This window comes from Oryzias latipes, chromosome 4 (genome assembly GCF_053564925.1).
Source record: "Oryzias latipes strain Hd-rR chromosome 4, Olatipes_Hd-rR_3.1".
Classification (NCBI taxonomy): domain Eukaryota; kingdom Metazoa; phylum Chordata; class Actinopteri; order Beloniformes; family Adrianichthyidae; genus Oryzias; species Oryzias latipes.
The window spans coordinates 30,156,842-30,173,170 of record NC_136240.1 but is presented as its reverse complement, the minus strand read 5'-3'; the positions used below and the strand labels follow the sequence as shown (position 1 = coordinate 30,173,170).

General features: G+C 40.6%; 1 protein-coding gene across 3 annotated transcripts in view; it reads right to left on the bottom strand.

Annotated features, from left to right (window-relative positions):
* Positions 1 to 16,329, bottom strand: part of ipo13b (importin 13b) — a 38,779-nt gene that overhangs the window by 14,375 nt on the left and 8,075 nt on the right. For all 3 annotated transcript variants that reach the window (XM_004068183.5, XM_020702611.3, XM_078946264.1), the window contains 10 exons: positions 10,525 to 10,650; positions 10,070 to 10,426; positions 9,487 to 9,740; positions 6,815 to 6,955; positions 6,332 to 6,473; positions 5,565 to 5,731; positions 5,183 to 5,303; positions 2,354 to 2,501; positions 2,078 to 2,259; positions 1,919 to 1,945 (listed from right to left, as the gene is read on the bottom strand). In XM_004068183.5, the coding sequence (XP_004068231.4) occupies positions 1,919 to 1,945; positions 2,078 to 2,259; positions 2,354 to 2,501; positions 5,183 to 5,303; positions 5,565 to 5,731; positions 6,332 to 6,473; positions 6,815 to 6,955; positions 9,487 to 9,740; positions 10,070 to 10,426; positions 10,525 to 10,650 (1,665 nt within the window). The remainder of the gene's footprint in view (positions 1 to 1,918; positions 1,946 to 2,077; positions 2,260 to 2,353; positions 2,502 to 5,182; positions 5,304 to 5,564; positions 5,732 to 6,331; positions 6,474 to 6,814; positions 6,956 to 9,486; positions 9,741 to 10,069; positions 10,427 to 10,524; positions 10,651 to 16,329) is intronic.

Below are 16,329 nucleotides of genomic sequence, written 5' to 3'. Positions count from 1 at the left end.
AGCGGCAGCAGTTCATCAGAAATTCGCCGGTAACTGTTGGCCCACTTCTACTTCCTGTCATCTGTCAGTTTACATGCTCTCCTGCTAGCTTACAGCACAGCACAACACAAACCTAGAGTAAGCGGTGCAACAAAAATGGCGGGCAGTAATGGAGCTATCCAGCCGTACAGTTTTGAGCCAGATACCAATTCAGACCAGGAAAACAAAGACGAACATGAATCTACCGTAATTCCCGGACTATAAGCCGCTACTTTTTTCCTGCGCTCACAGCCCTGCGGCTTATTCAGTGACGCGGCTTATTTATGGATTTAATTGGCGGCCGCCATGTACGGACTTTCGGACTCAGTGAATGGTTTGAATTCTTTATCTAACACCAAGCACAAGTCTTTTGTTTTTCAACAAACTAAGCAGCCAAACAGCATGGACCTCACTTCAGGTCTTAGACACTTCAGTCATGGTTCAAAAAACAAAACACGCATGCCCGGCCGCATCCCAGAATCCTTTGGTGCCGTTAGACCCAACGTGCACGTGATCGCCGCTACAGTATGATGCAGCTTTCAAGTTAAAAGCAATCGTTAAAAGCAGCGTGAAAAAATCCACCATCACCAACGGGATTGGAAAAGCCGGTCAGCTGCGTGACGGAGAGAACAGCGCATGTGGGAATAACATTAGCCTTTATTTTGTCGGGACACGACTAGAAACACAAATCCACGTGATCGTTTTAACGGTTTCTGAGGACTGACCGGAATTTTGCATTGAAAAGCTCACAGCCTCCGTGAGAGCTGGAGACATGTTCTCCTGGCTGCTCATCACATAGAGCTGCGGGGCCGATGGCAGTCTGAAGGCTCCCACACGTAACAACGCATCCACCCCTCATCCACAAAACGTACAGTTTTAAGTCCGATTGCTCTGCACAGACACGATTTCCTCCTCCCTGGAGCCGCCCTGGCCAGAGGTGAGAAGATAGGAAGGGGAACGCGCGGGGCGAGCGCGGAGCTCAGAGGCATCCGTGGAGCTACAGTGTTTGTTGTGGAAAGAAACTTCTGACGCACGCGCCGCGCTGAGGCGCGCTTTTCAGTCGCCGCTGCTTTATTTTACTGTTGTTGTTTTTTTTAACCAGCCCTATTAGTACCATAATGCTGCCGCGACACAAGCGGAAGGAGAGCTGTTCCTTTTCACCCCTCCATGCACTGCTGCTACTTGCTCATTCTTAAACACGTACAACAGTGTGACGACCCGGGCGTTGGCCCCGCCTTTAGCCCCTAAGACTCATGGGAAATGGGGGATCGCGGATGTAAATTTCCTCATCATAACTGAGGGATGTAATGTTGATTATATGGTTACTGTTTGTAATTTTATGTGTGATACCTAGATTGTCAATAAGTAAAAGAAACTAAAAAATAAATAAATAAATAAATAAATAAACCATAACTGAGGAACTTGTGAACAGAATAGAGCTCCATGCTGTTTGGCAGATGTGGGCCAACTCACATGCATGAGCCTGAGGCAAAGCTGACTCCTCCCACAGTGTGGTGATGAACCTTACCCATGCTGGGAGCTTATGTATGTTTAAAAATAGTTAAACACGTGAAAATGGGTGGGAGCGGCTTGTAATCGGGTGCGCTTTATAGTCCGGAATTTACGGTATTTGTCTGCGAGCTTGCGTATTGCCGACTGTAGCACCTATGTCACAGCTACGAACTTTTTCAATCTGGATTTTTTCATTTGCTACTGATTCACAACAATTTGAATAATGAAATCCTCAGAAATGCCATTTTGATTTTCTTTATATATGTCCTTCATCATGGGAAGAATGCTAAAAGGTCCTGTTAAAACCACCAAAAACACAATTTTTATTAGAGTGGGTGTTTAAATTGAATTTACAAACTAAATATAAACAAAAGATTGACACACTGACCTTGTGGATTTGTTTTATGAGAACCTCCTAAAAATAAGAAAAAATAAGCATTAGATCACTGAATTATTATTGTGAGTGTAAAAAACAAGCTGCTTTACTATCTCATTCTTTATTTCATCACATAAAATAGAGAGCAGTGATGTGTAAGAGTGAACAAACCTGAGAAACTGCTACTATGTTGGTTGCGTAGGGTGGCAGGTCATATTTGCACTCCCTGCAGATTTTCTTGAGTGTTGAAACAGAAGAAACAGAAAGGTCTGGGTTTCCTAAAGCTTGCAGCACTAAGGGCAATACGCTGCTGAGCATAACCGGGTGGTCTGCCAGCCATTCAGCAAGGGCACCTAAGAGGGAGAGCAGCCATTCACAGACGTCGTCAGATGAACAACTCTACTTCTACAAACCACAAATGCTTTTAAACCATCTAAAATGTCTCACCTATAGTGAACATCACTGTGTCTGCTAACTGGACATTGTTGATGCTGATTCTGGGGATGAGTCCTATCAAGCCTGGTATTACGTCAGAGTAATTCACATCTATCGTCTCTGCGATGGACTGGAAACCATACAGTAAAGCTTCGGTGTGCTGCAGAGGGAGAAGAGGTTCAGCAACAAAAAGAAAGATTGTGACAAAAGAGAAAAGGTGACGAGGAAAATAAGTGAACTCAACAGGTAATCGTTTTGTAATCTTTTCTCCAACTGCTGGGAAACTGTTTTGGCATCTTACTTGTGGCGATAGAACAGAGCTGCTGTTTTTACAACACAATAGGACTGTGACGCACAGCAACATTTAATGATGGCTGTGGGAAACAGTGTAAACAGTCCTATGCTGTTCATAATTAAATAAATAAATATGACCTCGTGCAAATACACAATCAACCAATAAATCTCTCATAAATATATAAAAAGATCATGAAATTGTGAAAAACCTGCACACAGATTTTAAATCAGCCATTATATTATTCAATTTATTTCATTTTTGATTTAAAAACCTGTTCATTATTTTAAAACAGCATTTTAAAATATTAATTTTAAATCATGTTGAATATTATTATAATTCTGTCTTTTTTCAGAAGCTCGGATTTCAAAATCAATATTTTCCAAAGTATCTTTGTTTTTTTTCACGTTGCTGTTTTCCAGAATGACTTATTGTTCATGAAGACCTTTACCAGCAGAACGAGTCTGTCTGTCAATCAAACCAGACAAGGCGGCGACACTTTTGTGATTAGCTACTCCTTTACTCAGAGATAAGCAGCAGCACCCTAACTACATCGATCGAAGATGCTTCAGCCAACCTGACGGAGCAATTAACACCCCTCAACACTAGGGCCGGTATGCACCTCAACATATCCACAGTGTTGCCAGAAATTGGGCAGTTTTGGTTCTAAATTTGTGGATAAAAATGGCTTTGGGCGAGTGTGCATAATGCGGGTGATTTTGTGGTTGGTTCGGCGGTTTTCATTTTCTCGTGAAAATATAGTAGTGGTATAAGTTAGCCTGGGTGGCTGTTGGAGTTCCACTAAGCTTCTATGAACTGGAGTTCCATGAACGCACCATGCCGTGTGTGGGAGGAGCTACCAGCTAATGTTTTTAGCCTGATAGCCACACGTGGAGCGGTGTCTGTGATAATCTCACTTACAATGCATGGATGCACAATGCACAGGGAGAATGTTAAGAAATCAGGTGTATTTATTTTAAATAGTTCTACATGATAACAATGTTTCCATGTTTGAGTTCATGAGATCATCCCAGAGTGAGTCTCTGCTTCAGCTCCTGCAGTGAAACAGTTGATGATGGCCGTCTCAGCGGTTTTGTCCACTTCTATCAGAGGGTGCAGCGCAATAGTGTGTGTGTGTATGTGTGAGCGCAAGTTAAGGGCGTGTTGCTCAGTTCGCCAGAAAAGTAATAATAAAAAAAGGTTTCCTCCAAATGAACAGACTGGTTCTTTTATTAACCCGCTGTGGAGGCTCAGAGGGTTCGAACGGGGAAGTGAACCTCAAATCGAACCCGGGATCTCCGCTGCGTTTTCCGACCACGGTCAGAAACGTCTTCGCAGGAAAGGTTTAACATTTTCCCCGAGAGGGAAAAATAAAATCAGAGGACTTGATTTATAATCATTGTCTCAATGAAAATGGAAAAATATCATAGGGTTCAGGAGGCCCAAGCAGGCTTGTTCCTCTTTCTGCAGCCGGTCTCTGTCTGTCTGGCCGCCACACAGTCTAAGGCACGATGTGACGTCAGACTGGATCTGTGAGCACAGACAGCAGAGCTGTGTTAGCTGCAGAGCAGAGAAGAATGAACGAATGGCGTGAGAACAAGAGTCAGGAGTGTTTCAACAGGGGCTTCAAGATGTGGACGACCGGAGCTCCTTAGTGGTTTGGTCCACACAAACCCTCAAACTACAAAAACTGAGGTGTTTGCATCTTCTGCAGCAGACAGATTGTTGGTCTCTATTTGATCCAAAGCCGTGCAGATATCGCTGAAATATGCCATCTCTCTGACTGGCACACCATAGAGCGGGTATCTAGGAATACGAGTAGATTTCCAGGGATCAACCAATGTGCGTTTAGAACCCGCCCACTTTCTCTGATTGACAGACAGACGCATTCTTTTGTTTTTGTTTTTTTGCTGAAAAAGGTCATTAAGAAATAAGTCATTCTGAAAAACAGCAACATGAAATAAAAACAGTCACTTTTGAAAATATTGATTTTGAAATCCGAGTTTCTGAAAAAAGACAGAATTATAATATACAACATGATTAAAATGAATATTTTAAAATGCTTTTTTAAAATAATGAACAGGTCTTTAAAGCAAAATGAAATATATTTGATAATATAGTGGCTCATTTAAAACCGGTGTGTAGGTTTTTCACAATTTCATGATCTTTTTATATATTTATGAGAGATTTTATTGGTTGATTGCGTATTTGCATGAGGTCATATTTATGTAACAGTATAGGACTCCATAACAGTGCTTCAGCCAACAGCTGAGCTCCAGGCCAGCATGTTAGTCAGTGGAATCAGTTCAATCTGTTAACAAAAAAGTTCAAGATGTGGATGGAAATCAGACGGATCCATGGTTCCCGCTTTGTTTTTTGGGTGTGTGTGTTTTAATACGTATTTTCACTATAGAACAGTTGTGCACTCAGTCAAAAGGCAACCCGATTAAGCCCCAAGGGTTACAAAAGCCTTTAGTCTCAGCATCCACCAGCTATATGCTTTTAGTATCGTAAAAGAACTGAAACTGCAGTGTGTGCCTCTCACCCACCTGCCATGACGTCGGCTGCTCCGTATTAGTCAACAGTCTGCCTAGTTTATCATACAGGTTACTCAGCAGCTCTGCTCCAAGCATCTCGTATACATACATGAGTGTGTCGGAGATATCCACCCTGAAAAGCAGACATCCGCACACAGACAAGCTTAGGGGCATGAATCCTTGAACCTTATTTGTTCATCAGTTTGGCAGGCAGATTTTGCCTCCTCAGCTGCCAGTCCAGATAAGGGTCCATTAGCAAAAGATACGTTCATTTGCTGACCAGTCATCCTGTCAACATATCATCTCTGAAACACTTAGCAGCAACTGAAAACACAACCACACACAGCAGAACCTACCAGGCAGTCCACAGACTCACACACAATGACAGCTGTACCTATAAATCCTGAATTGCTCCTTTTCATCAGAAGACCAGGAGGCGTACTCCTGGTCAGAGGGGAATTGGGCTTTGTGGAGGAGAACATCCACCAACTGGAAATACACCGGCCTGTAGACCTGAAGGTACACCGCCTGCTTCTCGGACTCAAACGACATAATCTCATCCTGAAAAAAAGGGAAAACCAAAATAATAGAATGGACTTGACAAACAATTCGTTTATTTCATGTGTGTTTTTTGGCACACTGACAAATCTGACATCATTGATATGGATTGCTATATCATGTAAAGTATATCCTATTTGAAACTGGAGAAGATGACAAAAGGTGGAGCCAATAAGTATTTGATCTCTTGCTGATTTTGTAGATTTGCCCTCTGAAAAAGAACTCGATAGCCTGTCATCCTAAAGGTAGATTGATTTAAACATTGAGAGATAGAAAATCACTATGAAAATCAGGAAATCAACTTAAAATAATTTATAAACATTTATCTGCATTTCATTGAAGTATTTGAACCCTTGGTTGCCTTAGCTGTATGTTTTAAGGTCATTATCCTGTTGGAAGACCCATCCACGAACAATTTTAAGGGTCATGGGTAGCATTTTTCTTTCTCCAAACATGACAGGTTGGGTTTATGCTAAGGAGCTCAGTTTTGGTCTCATCTGACCACAGCACCTTCACCCAATTCCTCTCTAAATGATGAAGGTGTTTCATAGACTGAATTTAACAAAGGATAGCATATTTTAGGCATATTTTAACATGTCTTACTTGTAGCGTGTACCAAAAAATGAGTGTGAGGGAGCTGGTGGTCTCGTTGACTGGATAGTGACCAGGGATGCCAGTACAGAACATGATCATGTTGACTAAGGCCAGAAAGCTCTGCCAGTGATCCACTTGCTCCAACAGAGTCCTATGGAGATGAAAAGAAAAAAACGAATGATTCAGGATTGGAGGAACAATCCCACAAGGTACATTTACGACTATATTTGATTGGTTTGGCATTGAAAACTAGCTTTCCTTACTTTAAACCTCACTTTATTTTTCCAAATGGGATTTCATGTCCCATTTATTTGTAAAGATGTAAAGTAATATTGCTGAATGTGGGTTGAATAAAGCTTCTTTTATCATTTTTTGGTTTCAAGTTCTATAAAATATGGATCCCCTATGTCGATAATGACACTACGGTTTATAAATGTTTCAAACTTTGCATACATTCATTATGTTTCTATGAAATCCAAGCCACACACAAACCTGGAGTGGTTCTCTCCCAGTGTGACAGCAATTCGACAAATACCGTGGCAGGTTTCCATGTCTCCATTCTGAACAGCTGCTCTGAGCTGATCCTGGAGGGCCAGCACTCGAGGAACCAGTTTCAGCAGAGTGTTTACATATCTATGAATCAACACAAACACATCACACACTTAGCATGATCCGATTAAGACCCTCATGTGCGAAAAGCATTGACTTGAGATCAAATCTGTCTCAGGCAGCAAAGGTTTTGATCCAACACAGCCAGCCTAAAAGCTCCACATACCTTTAAAGAAACCAGAAAAACTATTCACAGCTCTTTCTCACCACCACATTGCTGCCAGTTTTTATTTTGTCTTCTTCCTGCTGTCTCAGCCTTTTATATTTCTCGCTCCGTGAATAAAAGAGGCTCTGCGACACTCTCTGACACAGACCGAAGCCTTGATCTGCACGTGTGATGACATAAGCCATCACTTGTCCTGTTATGCTTCATGACAGCAACGTGCAGGGATGAAGGACAGAGAGCACACTTCCTGAATGTCATAGAGAAGGTAAGTGTGCATGTGAGTGCTCCACACACAAACCATACTACGTCTTTGGGGAGTTCTGTGGTCTACAGGAGGTGTGGTATCTCTCAGGCGAATATCAATAAGGTTACTTGAATATTTATCAATGGCACAGCAAGGTTGTGAGATCTTAGCAGCATTTGGAACAAAGCTAATTTAACATGTGCAACAGGATTAAAATGTTTTTATATAATTTCTTTGATGTAATTGTGTTGCAACTGATAATACGTTTCCTTGTGGCATTGTTTTTTTATTTATTTAAACATTTTAAATGGTGAAATAAGGTTTATTTTTAGATACTGGTGATATTTTAGCTATATGAACCCTTCAGACTTGAGGCTAAAGATAGAGCAGATGACTTCTGCACGACTTTTTTTAAAACTTTTATTTACCTGCAGGCCATCGTCTGAGCTAAAATTACCGTTGAGTGGTCCTGCATTTGAGATACAAGTTTCTCATTCAGCTTTCTGAGCATTCCTTGGAAAAAACCTTCTTCTCACTTAAGTATAATATTATTGAATCAACCCTATATCGAATAATCCAACACCTGTGCATGTTTTCTGCAACATCTTCTGTTTATCAACAGTACGAGCAGTGCCAGAAACAGCCTTTAAGTTTAGCGGCTGAGTAAATGTATGTGCACGCAAATGTGCGTGCACTTGTACATTCATGCACTCTGAAGATTGTTAATTTTTAACAAGGGTCCTTGAGATGGAGGTCATGCACTCTCAGCTCAGGAAAGGAAGCTTTGATTTGGATGCTGCTGTGATCAAAAACAGCTGAATGAACGGCCTCTATATTTATATTCCCGTTTCCACTGATAAAAAACGACATTCCCAACATTCTAGAGAGCACAACAGATGCCGTCTCCTCTTCAACAACTCGTGTGACCCTCCTTCTGCTCCTGTCCTGCCATCGTTCCTGCAACTCCTCTCTTTTTCGTCTCACCCTCTCCCTCCCCCAACGCTCCTCCATCTCTGCTTCCCTCTGCAATTACTGCAACACTCAAAGAGGGGGAAATAGGTTGCCTGGCAACAGGATGCAGCTGGACCAATAACAACCCCCAAATGAGTTGACGGTAATACGTTTAAACGGAAAGAGAATACAGGAGACCAAGGAAGAGGGCTAAGAGATGTTAAGAGTTGAGAAATGTAAGAAAGGTTGACGGGAACAAACAAGGATCAAATATTTTTACTGAAAACGACGGAGCAAAACTTTCAATCGACCTGTATGTTTCTATTCTAAATCAGAGATAAACACATGAAAAAAGCAATGTACCTGAATAAGAGTCATTTGTGCCCCTGCTGCAGCCTCTGAGGATGTGATTAATGACACAATAAGGACCTTTGAAGAGCCTCACTAATGCACGTCAACAAACACGCACATGGTACATTGCTGTGATCAGCTTCCACTGACACAGAAGGGAAAATATACTGAAATTAGGTCTTAAAAAATAAGACGTCCAAAGACGTAAAAATTTAAGAAGAAAGCCCACAGAGAAAGTTCCATCTTTATCTTTACTGTTAATTATATTCACAAGAGCTGCTTGGACGCTAATGTCCGGATTTGGCGGCAGAAGTGCACCTCCAGAGGTGAGCAGACCAAAGTCTCATTTTTTAACACATACATTTTCCCTCTGCCACCAGCTTTGTCTCTAAGGGAGGGGTAATGGGCTCTTGCCATGTCTGAATCAACCGGGGCATGATGACATCTCTCCCTAGCTTCGTAACCATAGAAACGGCAGGCAATCGAGAATTGCTGCTCTCCTCCCCCGGCTGTCAACTTGCCCTGTTTCAAACCCTCACTCCCCGCCTCCCTTCTTTCTTTCTTTCTTTCTTTCTTCCATCCATCCTTTTCTTCTTTCTTTTATCCACTCTTCTGCATCTGTGAAGCTTTTCCAACATCAAAACTACCACTTTTCTTGCATTTTTCCATTAAGTTATTTTTCTCCCCTTTGTCTTTGTTGTCACTCCAGTTTAACTCATCTCGTGACAGAAATAGTAACCTTTAATGGCTTCATATTCATCTCTTACCACTGAACCTTTGTATGTTGAGTTTGTACATGCGTGTACTTTACATGCGTGTGTACATGCGTGTACTTTACATTACCTTTGGGAGTCCGGTTGTGAAATGGCGTTGACTATGGCCTCTACCGCTGTGTCGAAGAGCTCTGGGTCAGGCAGCGCACCAAAACAGTCATGCACCAGGCCTTCACTCTCGCTGAGGGGCACATCGAGCTGTACCCATGATGACAAACAGCGCAGCACGCGAGCTTTAACTGCCCCGGGGCTATCGGTCCTTCTCAGCAGTTGTTGCAGTAGGGGACAGACCGACCCCCACTCTCTCGCCAGAGCTCCTCGGACCTAGACAAGCAATTATAATTGGGGTATACAAATCACATTCAACAATGTGTATTTTCAGCTTAACGACTTTAGAAACATGCTATTCCTTTTGTTTAAATGACAAAATTCAGATTTAGCTTTGAACAAAAACTAAAATAAAGATAATTATAAGTAATTTGCACAAAATAGGGTGAAAAAATCTTTTCCACATAAGTGTTATGATGAAGACTTATTCATATCTACATTTAAAATAGGTTCAAATTAGTCCTAATATAGCCAGAGATTAAAGACATTAGTGTTATGATGGCAAATGCACGGCGAACGAATGAAACTGTTGCCTGGAAACATACCTGCCCCTTTCGGTACTGTGGCAGGCGGCTGGTCTGGAACTCCTCAGGAAGGACTGTGAGCAGCTCCAGCAATGCCAGGCAGCGTGCCCGTCCATCCACGCCTCCCGCTTCCTCCTGAAACACCCGCACCATCTCTGCCACCGCACCAGGCCAGGCCTCTGGCATCGTGTTAAGTGCCAAAGAAGCCAGCGCCACACACAGTCGGGTGAGCACCATCTTGGAGCCAGAGGAGAAGCAGGCGATCTGGGAGAACAACTGGCTCTTCAAAGACTCATACTGATCTGTGGGGATATCTGACCAGTACCTCGATATTTTGGTGTGGAGTGCACTAGCTCCAAAATACTGGATCTCTGGCACCTGTGAGAAAAGGTAATGGGGGGGGGGGGGGGGGGGGGTGTAGCTAAATAAATTTGTTTGATTTTAAATGTACAGTTGAGTATGAGCAGATCCTGTACCTTATCGGGGCTCAGTAGAATCCAACAGAATTGCCAGGCCTGAGGTGAGATTTGGGCTTGCATTAGCCATTTTTGAGCCAAATTCTTGTTTTCTATATTGGGATCATAGTACAACTGGTGGAGGGCCTGGGGGGGAAAACGAAAGAAAATATTAAAACAGCCAGACAATCTGTGAACAGAACGGGCCAGCAAGGAAAAAAAAAAGTTCTTTGGGCGGACACAGTGGACAAATTCCCCCTAAACCTAAGTAGATGGCAGAGGACAGAAAGCAATGACCTGAAAACAGCACACTGAAATAGACAGCTTTTAGTAGTTCGAGTGACGGAGCACGGGAGAAAAAGAGAGGATCAAACCAAAAAGGTCTATGTTGACTTAAAAATGAAAACTACTATCAAACAAAAACCTTGAAATTATCTGTCCTGTGAAGACAGTTATACACATTTTCATATTTTGAAAAATAAAACCATTTGCTACAGTACAAAAAAATAGTCAAAAAGCATTTGATCTAGGCCTGCACAATTTATCGCAAATTTATTGTTATCGCAATTTCAAGCTGTGCAATATCCAGAAAGCAAAAGTTGGCGAACATCGCAATAAATGGTAAACCTTAATTGTGCAAAAACAATCTTATGGCAACTTTAACTATTTAATGAATTGAATTAATCCCTTTATCCATTGAACCAATCAGATGGAGCCATTCACATTGTTGACCAATCGGATGGAGCTTTTATATTAGATGGTGCCCTCCTAATTAGATGAAGGTCATTTGGAGAATAATTTAAGGTATTTTGACTCTTATTTAAATTAAATTTTGCAGTGAAATGGAAATGTTTTTGTTGTTTTGGCTATTTGTTAATTTATTGTGTGTTATATTGTCATCGCAATATTGATCACTAATATCGTGAGTTTTCCTCATATCGTACAGCCCTAATTTGATCCTTAAATTTAACCCTTAATACTAGTTTATATCAGCAAACCAGTAAATCCTTTTTTATTTCCTTTTCATATCCCCTCCTTTTGAAAACAACATTACAGCAAGAGAGAGGAATAAATATATAAATATGATCTGTTCCTTCAGGAGAAGGAGTATCAGGTTGTATACTCTCTCCATGCCAACCTTCCACTAGTGCATTTTTGTCTCCACTTACTGTCTGAGATTAACACAGCTAGCTAGGTGTTAATGAGCTGTTTCATTCACACATCCAGGAAAGAAGGAGAGCTCAAGGTCCACGTATGTTATGAAAAGCAGAAACGAAAGGTTTGCTGAATGAATTCAAACATAAATACCAGATGTGTGTACATCTACTGCAATGTCTGCAGTTCTGAAGAAGAAGAAAAAACATCAGGGAGACTAAAAGGACAAAAAAAAAAGAATGCTGTTTTGCCAACATTTGGCATGTTTTTCATTGCCATGCTAAGATCCTAAAAGGCTTTGGCCAGAGGCTAGTGTTGTTTATGAAGCGTTACTCTGCCGTTGTGATATAGACTTCAAAGCAGCAGCAAATCATTACTGTAGTCCACTGTGTGACAGCCAACCAATCCTTACCCGATTGCAAACAGTGTTGCATGTCCACATTGATGCTGAAAGCCCAAGACATGAAAAGCCTGTTTCTGGTTCAACCCTAAAAACTCAACAAACAATGGCTTTTGTTTACTATTAGCCCCCTCCAAACTAACTTTGGGTAACTATAAAAATCTCCTGGCGTTTGTTTTTTTTAACAACTAAACCAATACAAGATGCATATTTACAGAAGGCAGCATCTTGCAAAAGACTCTTCTAACTGCATAAGGATGATATTCTCAAAAAAAGACTGTGGGGGGGGGGGGGGGGGGGGAATTGGTTTTCATTTTCAAAAGTATTTTCAAAAGTTTTGCTACTTTGAGGTATAACTAAGCTCTTATTACTTAATAACTTTCTTGTTATTCCAAAGGCTCTGTTAGCAAAAGACACTACACTGCTTAATGAATACAAAATTGGAAAAATATAAAGTAACAGATAGACAATTCATTAAACGTGTTCCTATTTCATAAAGAAAGATCACATAAATCCCTTTTCTCTAACTTCTAAAAGGCTAAAGTGTAAAACCAGAGACAAACAAACCTTGGTATTCATATATAGGAGGTTATGCTCATGTGAATGTACATTTAAAGTCATCGATCCTTGAGAAGGCTACTCTCAAAGGTGTTATAAAGGTAGTACTGAGTACAAAGAGTAAAATACAGAAATCAGCATCACATCACAATCAAAGGCTTGAAAGAAAACCAGGATTTATGGGAAAACAAAGAACTATAGTTGTGGTTATTAGCATACAGCCAAGACAGAAATTATTAATAGCACAATGTTTCCAATAGTTAGGAAATCCTGGTACAAGAGCAGAAAATTATCCTTTTTTGAGATGTTGAACACCATAAAACTACCAGAGGCTTGTTTACTGCCTCGTATTTCAGCTCTGCAGCCATTGGGGTATAAATATGTGAATAGGGGAACAGAGTTCAGTTCTTGCGTGGAGATAAACTTTATACAAGTGCACATCTTCTAGCATTTTTCTATAGTTTTAATTAGCAGAGAAATGCATGAACTTAACATAAACAAATACAGTCACATTTAGATCTGTGAGTCTATTATGTTAACTATAAAAAGCTGTATTCCACTTATATTGATCGATAGCTGGAATAAAAAACACTTCATGGACCTTTATGGTTTTAACTCTGCTTTCCCTCTAATGTATTAATCGAGTCATCTTCCATAAAGCCTCAAAACTACTATACTCCAGTCTAATGTACATCATATTATAAATAAAAATACATTCAGGAAAAGGTAACTTTTAGATAAACTTTTCTTATACAAACAAAAATGTACAATTTTTCTGTTTAATTCCTGAATATCAAAAATGTACTATGCTGCCCTCCCTGATTTGTGTGTAGTATTTACTGTACGGTGACCTTGAGAGTCTTTAGAGGGACCTATCCTATAAAATGTGGTAATATTTGTACAAATATAATACTGTCAGTGGCAAACTTGTGTTAAATAAGGCCGCCTTTACACTGCATGGTTCAAGTGACCCAATTCCGATTTTTTCCTCTCATGTGGCACAGATCGGATATAATCGGTGAATGTGTAAGCAGGACAAAAGCGCATGGATTCCGTTTTTCATAGATCGGATACAGGCCTCTCTCATATGTGGAAATAAATCGGAAACGAATCGGAAAACTGCATTTGCGTGTGCCATGTAAGCAGGCAAATCGGATATTCCCCAGTAAATGCGAGTCGTACGTCAGTGACGTCAACTCAGGACACAACCAACTGAGATCACATGACTTATTAAGGTGCTTTTTGTGCGCTGATTTTGCTGTCAGCGTGTTACCTTTCAGCCTCAGGCTTCAGACCGTAGTCAGAAACCGCTGTTATGTCCGGTCCGGACGCAAACGGTAACTAATGAAGCGGGACACCGTTGCTATGGACCAGGCTAGAAGCCGTTTATTTCTTTGGGGGGCGTGTATGATGCGGACCGTGTGTGTGTGAGCGCGCGCACGTGCTTGCGTGTGTGCGTGTGTGTAAGGAGAGAGCCCCCCCTCTCTCCTGTGAGCGCGGGGGTGTGAGCGCGGAGCGGGGGACTGTCGGAGAACCGTAAATTAAAAATAAGGTGTCTCCCCCAAAAGTTTTGGAGTCTTTCTTAACCCACTCTGGAGGCTGAGGGTTCAGAACGGAAAAGAGAACCCCGAAGAAATCTCCCGTGTGTTTCTGACTACGGTCAGAAAAGAGAAGTCATCGAGCAGGAAAGGTTCAACACTTGGATCAAAAGTCCGAAAAAGGTCCGCGGAATGCTGAAATGCTGCTACGTAGTCCTCAGAACATCTACGTTTGATAGTTTCAGCATTGTATAGTGTAAATGCAAAAATCAGATACGGGTCACTTTTAAAAGATGATGTAAGCGGGTCGTCAAAAAAATCAGATATAGTCAGAAAATCGGATATGAGCATCAAGACCTGCAGTGTAAATGTGGCCTAAGTATCCAACAGCAACTGTCATTCCAGCCAAAGATTTACCACACTCTTTGGTAAACTGCACCAAATTCTTATTTTGGGTATATATTGCAATATACATGCAACAATGCTGTATGAAAAAATGGCAGGTGGAGCCACGATAATTGTCAGTAAAACCCTTTGTGCTGCTACAAGAGTTTAGATATACATGTCATACATTCAGTGCAAAACTGGAGAGAAATTGTTATTAAGCAAATTGTACAACTGGTGGACAAAGTCCTGAAGGCATCAAAACCAAGTTTATCACTCACATGTAGTTCTATACTCTTCTATATTCCTGTTTTTAAATAGAATCCATTCTCCAAATATGACCTTATACTGGATAAGGTAGTCAGAAAACCATGTTCACGTTGCATTATTAAACATACAAGGTGGCAAAACACACTTCAATACTAATTTGTGCTTAATTAATAAGGTAAAATGTCTCAATCCTTTTATTTGTTTATTATTAGTAGAATAAGCTTTCCTATGGTCACATCTTACCCCTCTTTACTGAAATAACACTGCATACAGGACAATAGAAGAGTGCTGCCCTGTACTTACACAAATGGTAAGAAATACTCTGATAAAAATAGGTTTTGCAGGTTTAAATTAATTTCTGCAAGGATAAGCAAACTAGCATTTCTGTAAACATAATAGATGAGGGTTGTTCTTCCATTAATATAACTTTTAGTGTTACCATCAGTTTTCAAGATCATATAAAACTCTGAGACAAATGAACTTGACTCAGTTGTGGTTCCTCTAAAAACCCACTCTAATCAACTTCTGATCTATCTTAAAAGCGTTCCCAGTGGTCTTTTAATTAGGATTATGATGTTATTAGCCCAAATTTTAAAAAAACTGTGTCGATTCCTAAGACTCAAGTTTCTGCAGAGCAGCAGGAGTTCATCAGAAATTCACGTCTGAGATGTGGGCGGCGTGACCGTTGGTGCGGAGTAAGCCTGTCCTGTCTTCCCATCATCCACCTATACTTTCTCCTGCTAGCTTAGACGTACGTGGATCTATTTGTCTGCAAGTGTATGCATCCGAATGGAGCGGAGCAGGGAGCCTGTGGTTGTTAGTACGTAACAACTACAAGCTTTTTCAAACGACATTTTTCGTTTTCTCCTGATATACCATGAATAAAAAAAGATTCAGAAAAACAAATTTAATCTTAATTTTCTTTATATATGTTTACCATCATCGAAAAATGCTACAAGAACATGTTAAAAACACTTAAAAAAAAGTCCTTGGAGTGGGTCTATACCACCTTTTTTTAAACTACCTGTATTGATGCAGTTTGGAAAAATAGTTGTGGATGAAGCCTTTTATGTGTAAAGATTTTGATTTTTTTTAAAGAAAAACAAGCCACATTAAATCTTTTTTTAAATAAAAGAGTAAAAACTGGTTAGTTGTTCTATTCTCAAGAGAGAAAATGATAGATTTCCCACATGAGTGTTTTATACCACAAACAAACATCGTGACAGAAAATAGCTCTCTTAAAGTGTGAATAGCTGTGATTAATGAAAGCTAAATTTAAATTTAGTACAAAGTGTAGTTGGAGAGTTGCGTCCCTCCTGTAGTCATGGTGATGGAGATGATGGTTACTGGCCCAGTAGTTGTATATGGTCAACAGAAGGCTTTTTGTTTAGTATTTGGTCTGACACAGTATGACATTGTTAGTATCTTCTAGTTTGTATTGAAGGGGGTTGTTCTTCCTTGGATTTCCTTCCAACTGAAATGCCAAGGAATTAAGAGATTTAAAACTGTAAACTGAGCTAT